We start from the raw sequence: 17232 nt of genomic DNA on the forward strand, positions 1-17232 counted from the left end.
GTGAGCAATTCCAGCTGCAGTGTGGAAACTATTGCCCATTGAGATCCTCCGCAGTATCCTGTCCTCTCTTGTATTTGTCTTCCGTGGAGGACCAGCCTTCTTGGCGGACTTGAATGAGTTTTTGATGTTGTAAAGATTTAATATTCTTGAAATCACAGATTTGAAACGACCAACTTGTCTTGCTATGGCTGATAGGGTCATCCCTTTGGCCTTCATCTGGACAACCTGCTGCCGGAGGCTTTCAGTCACATAAGAACGGCCCACCATCTTGCAGAGTCAGTGAAACTGGAAGTTAGGCTGCCAGTTAAATAGGGGTTGACAGATAATCAAGGAAATTAGCACCAGGTACCAGATTAAAACCAATAACTGGTAGGAATCTGAAAGTGTTCTCTAATAATGATCGATGTGTTTTCTGCAAAATAAGGTTTTTTTTTTAAATGCCTTAATTATTTTGTGGAAAAGGTGTTCTGGTAGCATGGTATAGACAGGACAAAAACTCCTTCAACTGTTGAGCAGTGAAGATGACATTATTTCAAAAATGTTCAATTGTTTATAAATTGTTCTTTAATTTTGATCGACAGTGTGTATATATATATATATATATATATAATATATGTAAAATAAAAGCTTGTGTATTCTTTATATATGTCTATGTTGATTTTTTGTTGGTAAAATATTCCTTATATATGTTGAGGTGAATGTAAGAATGTGATTAAAAGCTGTTTTTCTTAGCAAGCGACTAATAAATTCAACTCACACACGTGTATCTGACGCTTCTGCATGGTGTAACAGCACTTTTTCACAGTAGTCGTTTTTGCTATGAAGTAGTAGAACTGGTGTTTTTATACATATAGTTTCTGTGTGTGTGTGTGTGTGTGTGTGTGTGTGTGTGTGTGTGTGTGTGTGTGTGTGTGTGTGTGTGTGTATGGGGAGGATAGATATAATATCTTTGTGGGTGTGTCTGTGTGTGTGTGTGTGTGTGTGTGTGTGTGTGTGTGTGTGTGTGTGTGTGTGTGTGTGTGTGTGTGTGTGTGTGAGGTAGATGTTTTTAGAGACATATGAGTATCGTCTGCTTATTGACTCACAGAGCAGGCGTCGATCATCTCGTTTGCAAAGAAAATGCTTTTGTATAACGTGCCAGCAGATTTTCATCTGATTTTATATTCAAATGTTGTGCATTTACTGTGAAAAGTGCTGCGCCTTTAATCTCTAACAACATGGATGTTATTGTTCCGAGAGAGTCTACAAAAGGATCTTCAACTCTCAAACAAAAAAGTAAGTGCAAAGTTGTATTTTCTGTTACAATGCTTATTGTTAATACATAAAATCATGTTTGAAAAGGTGAATTAAAGGTGTTTTAGATTCACTTAAAGAAATTCAATCGACAGCATAAAGCTATAAAAGAACGTCTCTAGGTTACGGATTTAATCCTAGTTCCCTGAAGGAATGAGACGCTTTGGGAACCAGCTTCCGTTTCCCTAAGAGTTTCGAGCTCGAGTTCCTGAAAGGGAACAGATTTCCACCTGTGCACTATTGTTCAGGTGAACATTGTTTAATCATGATTCTGTGTCGCGTAGCAACCGCGCCCTAGACACTCCTACACTTTCAGTTTCCCTTTCCACACAAATGAGCACATTCAGAATGAGGAAGTATATTTATTTATCTCACCAAAGGCCAGCAAACCTCATTAGTCATAACTAAGGGTAAAATTCAATAAAAATAAAAAAGTACGTAGCTGAGAAAACAGATTTGTAATGTGGAATGGGGTGTATTATTATTATTCTTATTATTCTTATTATTATTACTATTATTATAATAATTATTATTATTATTATTTATTTATTTTTAACGTAATCACCAAGCTATTGTGTAATATGAATACATCAGCTTTTAGTTTTCAGCACATTCTAGCAAGTGGCTTTGGCAGAAGCGTAGGAAGAATAAGGAAGAAAGAATAGGGGAAATATGACTTTGTGTTCAGTTAGAACATACATGGTGAATACAGTGATTTTGACAAACAGGTTGAGGCACTAGATGGACAACTGGGGAAGAAAATGTACCTTCTCCACCTCTTCTCCCTGCAACCGCACCCCTCCACTGCCCTCCCTTTCATTTACACACATGTACTCTGTCTTACTCCTACTGACTTTCATTCCCCTTCTCTCCAGCGTGTACCTCCACCTCTCCAGGCTCTTCTCCACCTGCTCCCTACTCTCACCACAAATCACAATATCATCTGCAAACATCATAGTCTTCTGTCTGACCTCGTCCTTCAACATGTCCATCACCACTGCAAACAGGAAAGGGCTCAGAGCCGATCCTTGATGCAGTCCAACCTCCAACTTGATCCAATCTGTCATTCCTACTGCACACTTCACTTCACCCTTACATTCTTCTCTGACACAACAGGCTTCCTCATACAATACCACAATTCCTCTCTCCACCCTGTCGTACGCTTTCTCTAAATCCACAAACACACAATGCAACTCCTTCTGACCTTTTTCATCAACATTCTCAAAGCAAATTAGGCGTCTGTGGTGATCTTCCTCAGCATGAAACCACACTTGCTCACAGATTGTCACCTCTTCTCTCACTCTGCTGAAATACATAGAACAGTTAACTAGATCATATCTTTAGAAAATGTAATATTAAACTTTCTTTCGTGCTTCTCCCATTAGGGTCGCCACAGCGGACCATCCGCATGTTTGATTTGGCACATGTTTTTATGCTGGATGCCCTTCCTAATGCAACCCTCCCCATTTATCCGGGCTTGGGACTGGCACTAAGGCTTGTGCAACCCTAATGGCTGGGGTTGGTTCCCTGACTGGGGATCGAACCCGGGCCGCAGCGGTGAGAGCGCCGCATTCTAACCACAAGACCACCAGGGATAGAAAATGAAATATTAAACACACAAACTTACACACGCTTACATACACATCTGTAATACCCAAATGAGGTCTAAAAAATGTAAACTATTTATATAATTTAATTATTATTTTTCTATTTCATTTAATCAATTTAATTTGTGCCAATTTAATTTATTATTTGATGTAATAAATATATAATACAAATATTATGCCAATAAATTTTTATTTAAAATTGTTTCAAAAATGTAAACTGTTCAAATGTTGATGATCCCAAATGTTAATAATAATAAACTGTGTTAAAAAAAAATAACAAGCAGTTATGTTTCGCATTTCTTCTCCCCAACCATGCCGAAATTTAACCGAACCTTGACTTAAAAACCAAAGAACGTATTAGACTGTGCATTTGATTTATTAGGGCTGTCAATCGATTAAAATCAAATCCGGATTAATCACAAATTAATCGCACATTTGTATCTGTTCTAAATCAAATTAATACTTATTAAGTTTTTACTCTGATCATCATGGGCATTAACAATTGTTGATGCTTTATGCAAATGTATGTTTATTATTGGTGAAACCAAACTCAACTTAGAGCATGAAGAGAAAATATTCTTGTAAATATTTTAAAGGATTTATGGTGTTTTAAATTACCTCAATTTTCAGGACACCAAACAAAACTTTTGCTATGTTTCCACACGGACGGTTTTAATGGGCGGATCTGTGCATCATGGTGAAATTTGGTGCTTTTGGTGCTTCTTTTCTAATACAGGTTTGAATAAACTTTTTCGATTTGTTGAATTTAAAATGTAATGCCTTTTTTCAGTTTGCTCTCCTGTGAAGAAGATGTAACGATGGGCCAATCTGGTTGAAACTGACCGAAGCACTGATTGATCTGTTACACTTATACATCACTGTGAGTGAAGTTCATAATTTAATTCATGATATCACAATGTAGTTACAGTAAATTTCCAGACAGTACAGTATTTTCTTAAATCTTCACTGGGCATAATTTACCCCTGAATATGACCCTTAGTGTAAAAATCTAACATATACAGGGTGGTGCAGGGAAACAGGAAATTTTGGAACTAGGAGTTGGTGACCATGAGGACATTGGCAATTTTTTCAACCAGTGCAATTTCAAACCCCTTGCCTTTAGTTAATGGAGCAGTGGAATTTTCCACAAAAAGCGTTCGCTGTAAACTCTTTTAGAAGAATGGTGATAGTTTGAGTACTGCACAAAGGGTATTTCACCATCATTGCTAGTTAGGATGTTATGATCATGTCCTGTCTGGTAATTTTGAAGAAACGGGTTCAGCCTTAAAAACACAAGTCCCCAGAAAATATTGAGACTGTTTGAGCTGCAATCATGAGGGCCCATCACTGTTCCTTTCCACAACGTGCATCATCGATGTGTCGAGCTGTTTCTTCGAAATGACACCCATTTTGTAGAGATGAGAAATCCAAATATGTGTACAGATTTAAATACTTCAGAATCACTCAGTGAACAGATTGGAGTCTCACAGGTCACTTGAGTCAGTAAGGGTTCTACCTTCTTTTGCCATGGAATTCCACTAGAGGGCACTCACCAAATAATTGGACTCAAGTCCCTCGGATCCAGCTGATTCGCTCCGCTCTACGAGTCTGATGGATCCCCTGAATTCCACAATTAATACTGTATGGATCAGTGAGGACTCGCATAGGAGCTGCGATTTTGAGTCTGACCATACAGGAAGTTTCCGAACAACTCACTCAGCTACTTGTTGCTACAGTTACTTGCTAACAAAAACTTAAAACAACTAAGGCGTGTAATATATAGTTATAGTTTATGTATTTATAGTTACACATAGTTCAGTAGCAAGATAATCAAGGACTCAAGTGATCCGAGTAAATAAAGAGAATGATTCATTAATCCCGAGTCATATCTAGGGATTTAACCTGGATAAATCTGGATTTACTCACCTCTAGTTGTTATCACGTGACTCGACGAGACACGATCATGACGTCCTGAATGGTAATAATCCCGGATTTCCCTTTTAGCACTCACAATATCACCATCCTTTTAAAATCTTTAGAGCGAACGCTCACTGTGCAACGATCCACTGCTCCATTGTAGCTAATGGCAAGGGGTTTAAATGAGTTTGCAGTGGTTCCAAACGATCACAGATGCCCCAAAATCGCCAACTCCAAGTTCCAAAAATGTCCATTTCCCTACACCACTGTATATCCAGTATATGTTTTGTTTTAGATCTTCATTAAGAAGTCAACATGAGGACACTAGAAGAAATCGAGCAGTTGGAGCAGTCTCGATACGGACGGCCCTCACCAAGGCATGGTCTCAAGTTGCTGTATTGGTTTGCTAAGAACTGTCTCTCTTTCAAGCAAAACAATGTCATGCTGTCACACTGTTATCCAAGTAAAGGACATTTTGGGTTTCACACATTTGAAAACAAATATGAAAGAAACGGTTATAAACTTTTGCCTGATGTGGCGCTTCCCTACTACGAAGTTGGCAATCTGAGCAAACCGGCTGCTGAACATCTTCCGTCTTATGTCCGAGAGGATTACACCGGGCTCCGAGACAGAAGCAACAAGGACCGCATCATAGTCAGCCTCAACAACAAGTGGCTTCATAGCATTTATGTGACTGAGCACAGTGATTGGTCAAGTTTTAACAAACAAGCCACCTACTGCATCAGCAAGCACCTCATTCGGATGATCAGGGATCTGACCTTAGAAGAGTTTCTTCTAAAAACTGGTTATTCGAAAGAGCACATAAACACACATGGTCCTACAGAACTGAGGAACCAACTACCTTCAGTCTTCGCTCCACTAATAACCTCCATCAACATACAAGTACAAGACCTTCACACTGAGGCCGAATTACCTTTAAGCTTGGTAAAGAATAATACACAAGGACACCATGAAGCTCCATCAAAATCCTCATCCTCCATTTGTACTCCAGCATCTTCATCTTCAAAAAACCAAGACCTTCACACTGAGGCCGAATTACCTTTAAGCTTGATAAGGAATAATACACAAGGACACCATGAAGCTCCATCAAAATCCTCATCCTCCATTTGTACTCCAGCACCTACATCTTTAACAACCCAAGACCTTAACACTGAGGCCGAATCACCTTTTAGCTTGATAAATAATAATACACAAGGACACCATGAAGCTCTATCAACATCTCCAGCACATACATCTTCTCCAAACCAAGACTTTCACACTAAAATTGAACTTCCTACAGACATCCAAACAATCTTCACACTCACGCCATCTCCTTTTTTACAAATGAACTCTTTCTTCTGGGGGTTTTGTTTTGTTTTTCTGTTTTTGTTTTTTTTCTTTTTATGGACGGACGCTATGAAAGTGTCAACGATTATCGTTTTTCTATCTTCGTCATTTCGTTGGAAAAAACGCAACAAAACACAAATCCACGCTGTGACCACCAACGCATTTGGCCTGAACGTCAAATCTCCAAGGAACCAAAGCCCTAATACGGACCCTTCTCCAATTTCACAAATCAACTCTTACTTTTGGGTGTTTTATTTCCTTTGTCTTTTTATCTTTTTCTATTACTTCTGGGGGACAGTGATGCAGATATTTCTCATTGCTGCGTTTTTATTCCAGACACATATCTCAAGAAGAAATGCTGTGAATGATGAGAACTTTGAATGCTGTGCTTCAAACTGTTCCTTTCATTATAGCTGGAAAATCTCACTTGCATCCTTAGGCCAAGTCTTTATGGCATTCAGTCTTACATTTATCTCTTTTGTACCACTGGGCAGATATGGGACAAAAGGGCCCTACTCAGGGGCCCAGGAATGGCAGCATAGTGTGCCTGGGATTTGAACTCATGACCTTTGGATCCAAAATCTAATGCCTTAACCACTAAACTACAACCTCCCACATTAGATTAGTGCATAATACATAACACTCTAGATGGTTCCATTTAGGCTTTGGACTGCAATGTATAAAACAGTTGCCCACAATGCATTTAAACTACAATTGGCTCAAACAGTTCTGCACTCGTGTCCATCAGTGAAACTATGATACAACTGTAAATATAGCTGCAAGCAGCGATGGCGGGCCCTCGCACATTTTTTTATCGCTATACGGTGCCTCACGGAAAACAATGCATGGTTGGCAAGTGCATCAAGTGGGTAAATATCAGTGGACTATTTTATGTCATTACTGACCCATTTGGGGACTGTAGGTAAAAGAAACCCCACATTTTAGTCAAACGGGGCGCTAGTAAAACACTTAAGAGACACACCTTTGGCTGACCTTTTTGTCCACACTTAACAGCCGACAAATGTGATGTATGTGTCAAATTTCAAGGTAATCTAAGCATGCCAAAAGCCTTAAATATGCCTGAAATAAAAGTAAACTTTGACACAATGCCATGGCAACAGTGTTTGAGATATTAAAAATGGGAGGAGTATGTAAAAGTTTACCACATGCAGCTGTCAAAAAATCCACCTTTGTGACTGACACACTTCCTGGGGCCTGTTGGTGGCACTATACCTGGGACTCACAATAGGCAAATCGATGCGATCAGAATCTTTGGCCAAACATGCACCCCACGTGTCATCACAATAAGACATTTTTTGCCTTAGATATTAGACACTTCCTGTTTCTCTGATTTCGCCATAAATTTGTCGCCTCGCCATGGCAGCACCGTTCGAGATATCAAAAAATCCATTCACAATTTAGCAACTCCAATGTCTTGGCATTATGTTTACCATGTTTGGTGTCAATCGCATGAATCCACTAGGAGGAGTATTTAAAAGTTCACCACATGCACTTCTAAAACCATCCAAAATGGCCGACTTCCTGTTAGGCAGAGCTAATAGGTTTGATTGTAAAAGTTGTTCGGGTCGATGAGATCTATATGCCTACCAACTCTCGTACATGTGCATACATGTTTGCCCGATCTGTACACCAATATTTGTTTTTGCATTACAGGGGGCGCTACAGAGCCCCCCTGCCACGCCCGTATTCCAGCCTTTGCCCGAGCCTAGAGGAGCACGACTCTCAAATTTCAAGAGTTTTCGAGCATGCTAAGGGACCCCAATTGGCCAATGTGTTGAAAAGAAAAAAAAAAAAAAAAAAAAGGAACAAATAATAAATCCGAGCAAAAACAATAGGGCTTCGCACCTTTCAGTGCAGGCCAGTGTGGCCTGCTCCTCGGTGCTCGGGCCCTAATAAATATTTGGTGTTTAGAGTCTAGGTCACTATAGGTCACTAATTTATATTCTTTGCCAGCTTATATAAAAAGTATATTCTTAATCAATATATTTTCAACAGTGTCCATTGTTAAAAGTGCTATATAAATAAAATTACAATTAATTAAACATTACATCACACCTTTTTTTCCAAGTCTGGTGTATATATATATATATAAAAATTGCATAAATGTGTGTGTACGAAAATGAATACCGTAATTTCCGGACTATTAAACGCACCCAAATATAAGTCGCACCCACTGAATTTGACAAAGATTTTTATTTTGAACATAAATACGCCGCACCTGTCTATAAGCTGCAGGTGTCTACATTAAAACTAATGAACTTTACACAGGCTTTAACGAAAGACAGTGTCTGTTACATGGCTTGTATCTAAAGAGTAGCTACCAAGAAAGTCATTGTTCACTGTCTTCCTCCTTCCTTTCACAACTATTTCTCTCGAGAGTTTTTCTTTCGGCATCGTCGTGCGTTTAAAAATCACCATCGGTGAATCTTTTCTCCCGATGCCGTGCAGCTCAGAACACAGGTGAAGTGTTTTTTCATGCCCGGTTGTTTTCAGCGTGACGAATGATTCACATTTCCTGTAGACAGTCCGAGTGAGCGGCAGGTCAAAAATACGGTATACATTTTTCTGACCTGCCCCATGTATTTATATGTAGCCGATGACTCGTCAAATTTTGTAAAAAATACCGCTATACCATAATAACAAATACAAACTGTTACACCAAAGTAAACAAAATCTATAACATCACGTTATTTAATCAAACTGAGATTTAATATTCCTACACTACTGTATATGGACAAAAGTTTGGAGAAATCTAACCAAATAATTTGTGCTTTTTTTTAAACATTCCATTCCACATTTAGTCTCCATTTACTGCTACAATAACCTCCAAACATCTGAGAAGATGTTCCACTAGATTTTGTTTAGATGTGTGTGAGATTTATTCAGCTGTAAGGTTGTTAGTAAAGTCAGGTACTGATGGAGGTGAGGTGCGGAGGACTGGGATCACGTTCCGAAGGGTTTATAGCTCTATAGCAGAAGATCTTCCACAAGAATATTCCCATATAAAGCATATCTTAATAGGGTTTGCTTTACAACATCCACATCAACAACATCCAAAAGCATCCTGTACAATTGTGTGCCTCCAACTTTGTGGTAAAAGTTTGGAGAAGAATCTCATATGGCTGGAAAAACAATCAGGTGTCCCAATACTTTTGCCCAGACATTTTCTGTCTCATAGCAGCTGAGCACTTAGCATGAGGCAGACTTATTGAAGACCAGATGTAAATGTGGCTGCACCTGTTGCAAAATTTTGTTATGTGTTTGGTTGATTTAATGTTGCCAAGTAACCTGAAACTCCCCCTTTCAAACCTTATGATGGATCACTTTCCTTTTCCCTACAGCATGCAGATGAAGTCGTCTTTATTTACATATACAGTGTAAAATAATTTATATGTAAATAGTGTAAAATAATAAATTATATGTATATAGTACACACACATATATATATATATATATAGTGTAAAATAAAAGCTAGTGTATTCTTTATATATGTATGTTGATTTGTTTACGGCAGTCGTTTTTGCTATGGAGTAGTAGGACTGGTGTTTTTATACATATAGTTTCTGTGTGTGTGTGTGTGTGTGTGTGTGTGTGTGTGTGTGTGTGTGTGTGTGTGTGTCAGTTTGAAACCACGCAGTGTGTATGGGGAGGATAGATACAATATCTTTGTGGGTGCGACTTTGTGTGTGTGTGTGTGTGTGTGTGTGTGTGTGTGTGTGTGTGTGTGTATGTGTGAGAGAGACGTTTTTAGAAACATGCAAATATCGTCTGCTTATTGACTCTAACATCACAGAGCAGGCGTTTGATCATCTCGTTTGCAGAGAAAATGCTTTTGTATTTATTACAGGTGTATTAATGAAATGCCAGCTGATTTTCATCTGATTTTAGATTTAAATAGTTGCTATTGTTCCGAGAGAGTCTACAAAAGAATCTACAACTCTCAAGCAAAAAAAAGTAAGTGCAAAGTTGTATTTTCTGTTACAATGCTTATTGTTAATACATAAAATCATGTTTGAAAAGGTGAATTAAAGGTGTTTTAGGTTCACTAAAAGAAATTCAATTGACAGCATAAAGCTATAAAAGAACGTCTCTAGGTTACGGATTTAATCCTAGTTCCCTGAAGGAATGAGACGCTTTGGGAACCAGCTTCAGCTTACTACGAGTTCCGACGCAGCTCGAGTTCCTGAAAGGGAACAGATTTTCACCTGTACACTATTGTTCAGAACATTGTTTAATCATGATTCTGTGTCGCGTGGCAACCGCACCCTAGACACTCCTACACTTTCAGTTTCCCTTTCCGCACAAATGAGCACATTCAGAATGAGGAAGTATATTTATTTAGCTCACCAAAGGCCAGCAAACCTCATTAGTCATAAATAAGGGTAAAATTCAGGTAAAAAATAAAAAAGTACATAGCTGAGAAAACAGATTTGTAATGTGGAATGGGGTGTATTATTATTATTATTATTATTATTATTTTTTTATTTATTTATTTTTTTTTACGTAATCACCAAACCATTGTGTAATATGAATACATCAGCTTTTTGTTTTCAGCACATTCTAGCAAGTGGTTTCGGCAGAAGCGTAGGAAGATTAAGGAAGAAAGAATAGGGAAAATATGAGTTTGTGTTCAGTTAGAACATACATGGTGAATGCAGTGATTTTGACAAACAGGTTGAGGCACTAGATGGACAACTGGGGAAGAAAATGTACCTTCTCCACCTCTTCTGCCTGCAACCGCACCCCTCCACTGCCCTCCCTTTCATTTACACACATGTACTTTGTCTTACTCCTACTGACTTTCATTCCCCTTCTCTCCAGCATGTACCTCCACCTCTCCAGGCTCTTCTCAACCTGCTCCCTACTCTCACCACTAATCACAATATCATCCGCAAACATCATAGTCTTCTGTCTGACCTCGTCCTTCAACGTGTCCATCACCACTGCAAACAGGAAAGGGCTCAGAGCCGATCCTTGATGCAGTCCAACCTCCAACTTGATCCAATCTGTCATTCCTACTGCACACTTCACTTCACCCTTACATTCTTCTCTGACACAACAGACTTCCTCATACAATACCACAACTCCTCTCTCCACCCTGTCGTACGCTTTCTCTAAATCCACAAACACACAATGCAACTCCTTCTGACCTTTTTCATCAACATTCTCAAAGCAAATTAGGCGTCTGTGGTGATCTTCCTCAGCATGAAACCACACTTGCTCACAGATTGTCACCTCTTCTCTCACTCTGCTGAAATACATAGAATAGTTAACTAGATCATATCTTCAGAAAATGTAATAATAAACACACACAAACTTACACACATGCTTACACACACATCTGTAATACCCAAATGAGGTCTAACAAATGTAAACTATTTATATAATTTAAATTTTGTTTTTATTTTATGTAATACATTTAATTTCTGCCAATTTATTTGATTACTCGATGCAATAAATATATAATCAAATATTATGCTATTAAATAAAAAAAAAAATTGTTTTAAATATGTAAATTGTTCAAATGTTGATGATCCCAAATGTAAATAATAATAAACTGCATCAATAAAAAATGACAAGCAATTACGTTTTGCATTTCTTTTCCCCACAACCGTGCCGAAATTTAACCGAACCTTGATTTAAAAACCAAGGAACGTATCAGACTGTGCATTTGATATATTAGGGCTGTCAATCGATTAATATTTAATCTGGATTAATCACAAATTAATTGCACATTTTTGTCTGTTCTAAATGTACCTTAAATTAATACTTATTAAGTTTTTACTCTGATCATCAAGGGCATTAACAATTGTTGATGCTTTATGCAAATGTATGTTTATTATTGGTGAAACCAAACTCAACTTAGAGCATGAAGAGAAAATATTCTTGTAAATATTTTAAAGGATTTATGGTGTTTTAAATTACCTCAATCATCGGGACACCAAACAAAACTTTTACTATGTTTCCACACGGACGGTTTTAATTGCCGGATCTGTGCATCATTGCGGATTTTGGTGCTTCTTTTCTAATACAGGTTTGAATAAAATTTTTCGATTTGTTGAATTTAAAATGTAATGCCTTTTTTCAGTTTGCTCTTCTGTGAAGAAGATGTAACGATGGGCCAATCTGGTTGAAACTGACCGAAGCACTGATTGATCTGTTACACTTATACATCACTGTGAGTGAAGTTCATAATTTAATTCATGATATCACAATGTAGTTACAGTAAATTTCCAGACAGTACAGTATTTTCTTAAATCTTCACTGGGCATAATTTACCCCTGAATATGACCCTTCGTGTAAAAATCTAACATATACAGGGTGGTGCAGGGAAACTGAAAATTTTGGAACTAGGAGTTGGTGACCATGAGGACATTGCCAATTTTTTTAACCAGTGCAATTTCGAACCCCTTGCCTTTAGTTAATGGAGCAGTGGAATTTTCCACAACGGGCGTTCGCTGTAAACACTTTTATAAGAATGGTGATAGTGTGAGTACTGCACAAAGGGTATTTCACCATCATTGCTAGTTAGGATGTTATGATCATGTCCTGTCTGGTCATTTTGAAAAAACGGTTTCAGCCTTAAAAACACAAGTCCCCAGAAAATATTGAGACTGTTTGAGCTGCAATCATGAGGGCCTATCACTGTTCCTTTCCACAACACGCATCATCGATGTGTCGAGCTGTTTCTTTAAAATGACACATGTAGAGATGAGAAATCCAAATATGTGAACAGATTTAAATCCTTCTGAATCGCTCAGTGAACGGATCGGAGTCTCACAAGTCACTTGAGTCTGCCTGCTTTTGCCATAGAATTCCACTAGAGGGCATTCACCAAATAATTGGACTCACAAGTACCTCCGATCCAGCTGATTCGCTCCGCTCTACGAGTCTGATGGATCCGCTGAATTCCACAGTTAATACTGTATGGATCAGTGAGGACTCGCATAGAAGCCGCGATTTTGAGTCTGACCATACAGGAAGTTTCCGAACAACTCACTCAGCTACTTGTTGCTACAGTTACTTGCTAACAAAAACTTATAACAACTAAGGCATGTAATATACAGTTTATGTATTTATAGTTATACTTAGTACAGTAGCAAGATAATCAAGGACTCTAGTGATCCAAGTAAAAAAAGAGAATGATTAATTTATCCTGAGTCATATCGAGGGGTTTTAACCTGGATAAATACAGATTCGCACACCTCTAGTTGTTATCACGTGACTCGACGAGACACGATCATGACGTCCTGAATGGTAATAATCCCGGATTTCCCTTTTAGCACTCACAATATTACCATCCTTTTAAAATCTTTAACGCGAACGCTCACTGTGCACCGATCCACTGCTCCATTGTAGCTAATGGCAAGGGGTTTAAACGAGTTTGCAGCGGTTCCAAACGATCACAGATGCCCCAAAATCGCCAACTCCTAGTTCCAAAAATGTCCATTTCCCTGCACCACTGTATATCCAGTATATGTTTTGTTTTAGATCTTCATTAAGAAGTCAACATGAGGACACTAGAAGAAATCGAACAGTTGGAGCAGTCTCGATACGGACGGCCCTCACCAAGGCATGGTCTCAAGTTGCTGTATTGGTTTGCTAAGAACTGTCTCTCTTTCAAGCAAAACAATGTCATGCTGTCACACTGTTATCCAAGTAAAGGACATTTTGGGTTTCACACATTTGAAAACAAATATGAAAGAAACGGTTATAAACTTTTGCCTGATGTGGCGCTTCCCTACTACGAAGTTGGCAATCTGAGCAAACCAACTGCTCAACATCTTCCGTCTTATGTCCGAGAGGATTACACCGGGCTCCGAGACAGCAGCAACAAGGACCGCATCATAGTCAGCCTCAACAACAAGTGGCTTCATAGCATTTATGTGACTGAGCACAGTGATTGGTCAAGTTTTAACAAACAAGCCACCTACTGCATCAGCAAGCACCTCATTCGGATGATCAGGGATCTGACCTTAGAAGAGTTTCTTCTAAAAACTGGTTATTTGAAAGAGCACATAAACACACATGGTCCTACAGAACTGAGGAACCAACTACCTTCAGTCTTCGCTCCACTAATAACCTCCATCAACATTCCAGTACAAGACATTTACACTGAGGGCATATCAACTATGGTCTTAATGAAGAGTGACATGCAAGGACACCATAAAGCTCCATCAAAATCCTCATCCTCCTTTTGTACTCCAGCATCTACATCTCCAGCAAACCAAGACCTTCACACTGAGGCCGAATTACCTTTAAGCTTGATAAATAATAATACACAAGAACACCATGAAGCTTCATCAACATCTCCAGCACATACATCTTCTTTAAACCGAGACTTTCACACTAGAATTGAACTTCCTTCAGACTTCCAAACAATCTCCACCTTCACGCCATCTACTTCTTTACAAAAGAAATATTTCTTCTGGGGGTTTTGTTTGCTCATTCTGTTTTTGTTTTTTTATTTGTATAGACGGACGTTATGAAAGTTTCGACGATTATCGTTTTTCTATCTTCGTCATTCCGTCTGAAAAAACGCAACAAAACACAAATCCACGCTGTGACCACCAACGCATTTGGCCTGAACGTCAAATCTCCAACGAACCAAAAACCCTGATACGGGCCCTTCTCCAATTTCAAAATCAACTCTTTCTTTTGGGTGTTTTATTTTCTTTGTCTTTTTATCTTTTTCTATTACTTCTGGGGGACAGTGATGCAGATATTTCTCATTGCTGCGTTTTTATTCCAGACACATATCTCGAAGATATGTGAATGATGAGAACTTTGAATGCTGTGTTTCAAACTGTTCCTTTCATTATAGCTGGAAAATCTCACTTGCATCCTTAGGCCAAGTCTTTATGGCATTCAGTCTTACATTTATCTCATTTGTACCACTGAGCAGATATGGGATAAACACTCTGGATGGTTCCATTTAGGCTTTGGACTGCAATGTATATAAACAGTTACCCACAATGCATTTGAACTACAACTGGCCCAAACAATTCTGCACTCAAGTGTCCATCAGTGAAACAATGATGGAACTGTAATAATGATTTGGTGTTTGGAGTCTGGTTCCTAGGTCACTATAGGTCACTAATTCATATTCCTTGGCAGCGTATATAAAATGTATATTCTTGATCTATATATTTTCAACAGTGTCCATTGTTAAAAGTGCTATATAAATAAAATTAAAATTAATTAAACATTACATCACACCTTTTTTTCCAAGTCTGCTGGAAACTATGTGTACGAAAATGAATACCGTAATTTCCGGAGTATTAAACGCACCCAATTATAAGCCGCACCCACTGAATTTTACAAAGATGTTTTTTTGAACATAAATAAGCCGCACCTGTCTATAAGCCGCAGGTGTCTACACTGAAACTAATGAACTTTACACAGGCTTTAATGAAAGACAGTGTCTGTTACACGGCTTGTATCTAAACAGTAGCCTACCAAGAAAGTCATTGTTCACCGTCTTCCTCCTTCCTTTCACAACAATTTCTCTCGGGAGTTTTTCTTTTGGCATCATCATGCATTTAAAAATCACCATCGGTGAATCTTTTCTCCCGATGCCGTGCAGCTCAGAACACAGGTGAAGTGCGTTTTCATTCCCGGTTGTTTTCAGCGTGACGAATGATTCACATTTCCTGTAGACAGTCCGAGTGAGCGGCAGGTCAAACGTCAGAGGAACCTCATCCATATTTATGATGTGGTGCGGCCCGATTCAGTGGGAGCGCATCTGATTTAATATAAAGAGTTTCATTGTTTCACCTGAACCCGTTCGGAAATTTCATTGGTCTAATGTTATGGGGCTCAGTTTTTTGGCTTGAAGTTTATGAAACCGGGAAAAACCCAGGAAAAATCCATAAATTAGCCGCTTAATTGTTTAAGACGTGTGGTTCAAAACGTAGGAAAAAAGTAAAGGCTTATAGTCCGGAAAATACGGTATAAATTTTTCTGACCTGCCCCATGTATTTATATGTAGCCGATGACTCGTCAAGTTGTGTAAAACCTACCGCTATACCATAATAACAAATACAAACTGTTACACCAAAGTAAACAAAATCTATAACATCACGTTATTTAATCAAACTGAGATTTAATATTCCTACACTACTGTATATGGACAAAAGTTTGGAGAAATCTAACCAATTGATTTGTGCTTTTTTTTAAACACTTTATTCCACATTTAGTCTCCATTTACTGCTACAATAACCTCCAAACATCTGAGAAGATGTTCCACTAGATTTTGTTTAGATGTGTGTGAGATTTATTCAGCTGTAAGGTTGTTAGTAAAGTCAGGTACTGATGGAGGTGAGGTGCGGAGGACTGGGATCACGTTCCGAAGGGTTTATAGCTCTATAGCAGAAGATCTTTCACCAGAATATTCCCATATAAAGCATATCTTAATAGGGTTTGCTTTACAACATCCACATCAACAACATCCAAAAGCATCCTGTACAATTGTGTGCCTCCAACTTTGTGGTAAAGGTTTGGAGAAGAAACTCATATGGCTGAAAAAAAAAAAAATCAGGTGTCCCAATACTTTTGCCCAGACATTTTCTGTCTCCTAGCAGCTGAGCACTTAGCATGAGACACACTTATTGAAGACCAGATGTAAATGTGGCTGCACCTGTTGCAAATGTTTGTTATGTGTTTGGTTGATTTAATGTTGCCAAGTAACCTGAAACTCCCCCTTTCAGACCGCATCATGGATCACTTTCCTTTTCCCTACAGCATGCAGATGAAGTCGTCTTTATTTTCTAAAGTGAACCTCCATTCATCATGAAGGTGAATACTTTCATACACTTGCTGCAAAACTAGTTTTATTCCCAAATGTGCTTTTTTTTATTTTTTTTTTATTTTTACGATATCAATAAAATTTTCTTTTTTAAATGCATTTCATCTTCTGTTGTTTAATGATTGTGGACATGCAAAACTGTGGGTTTTTCTCTCTGCAGGATCCAAGCACTTTCCAACTTTATAATGTCTTTATCTCTGCAAAAAACCTGCTTTGAGACAAAGTCTATTATTAAAAGTG

The 17232-nt window shown here is 38.4% G+C and overlaps 3 protein-coding genes across 3 annotated transcripts in view; 2 read left to right on the forward strand and 1 right to left on the reverse strand.

Annotated features, from left to right (window-relative positions):
• The window catches only part of wdr17 (WD repeat domain 17), a 101267-nt gene that overhangs the window by 51271 nt on the left and 32764 nt on the right, over positions 1 to 17232 (reverse strand).
• On the forward strand, positions 1039 to 7708 carry LOC124395783. The gene is made up of 3 exons (XM_046864620.1): positions 1039 to 1275; positions 3691 to 3780; positions 5113 to 7708. The coding sequence occupies exon 3, from the start codon at positions 5133 to 5135 to the stop codon at positions 6720 to 6722; it is 1590 nt and encodes a 529-aa protein (XP_046720576.1). The 5' UTR covers positions 1039 to 1275; positions 3691 to 3780; positions 5113 to 5132; the 3' UTR covers positions 6723 to 7708.
• Positions 8642 to 15505, forward strand: LOC124395793. Its single transcript, XM_046864632.1, has 3 exons — positions 8642 to 10139; positions 12274 to 12363; positions 13677 to 15505. Exon 3 carries the CDS (start codon positions 13697 to 13699, stop codon positions 14672 to 14674), a length of 978 nt encoding a protein of 325 aa, XP_046720588.1. The 5' UTR covers positions 8642 to 10139; positions 12274 to 12363; positions 13677 to 13696; the 3' UTR covers positions 14675 to 15505.

Source organism: Silurus meridionalis, chromosome 2 (assembly GCF_014805685.1).
Source record: "Silurus meridionalis isolate SWU-2019-XX chromosome 2, ASM1480568v1, whole genome shotgun sequence".
Lineage (NCBI taxonomy): Eukaryota > Metazoa > Chordata > Actinopteri > Siluriformes > Siluridae > Silurus > Silurus meridionalis.

What these genes read in the sequence shown, in the direction of transcription:
- LOC124395783 (XM_046864620.1), top strand. Translation starts at nt 5,133, where the DNA reads ATGAGGACACTAGAAGAAATCGAGCAGTTGGAGCAGTCTCGATACGGA.
- LOC124395793 (XM_046864632.1), top strand. Translation starts at nt 13,697, where the DNA reads ATGAGGACACTAGAAGAAATCGAACAGTTGGAGCAGTCTCGATACGGA.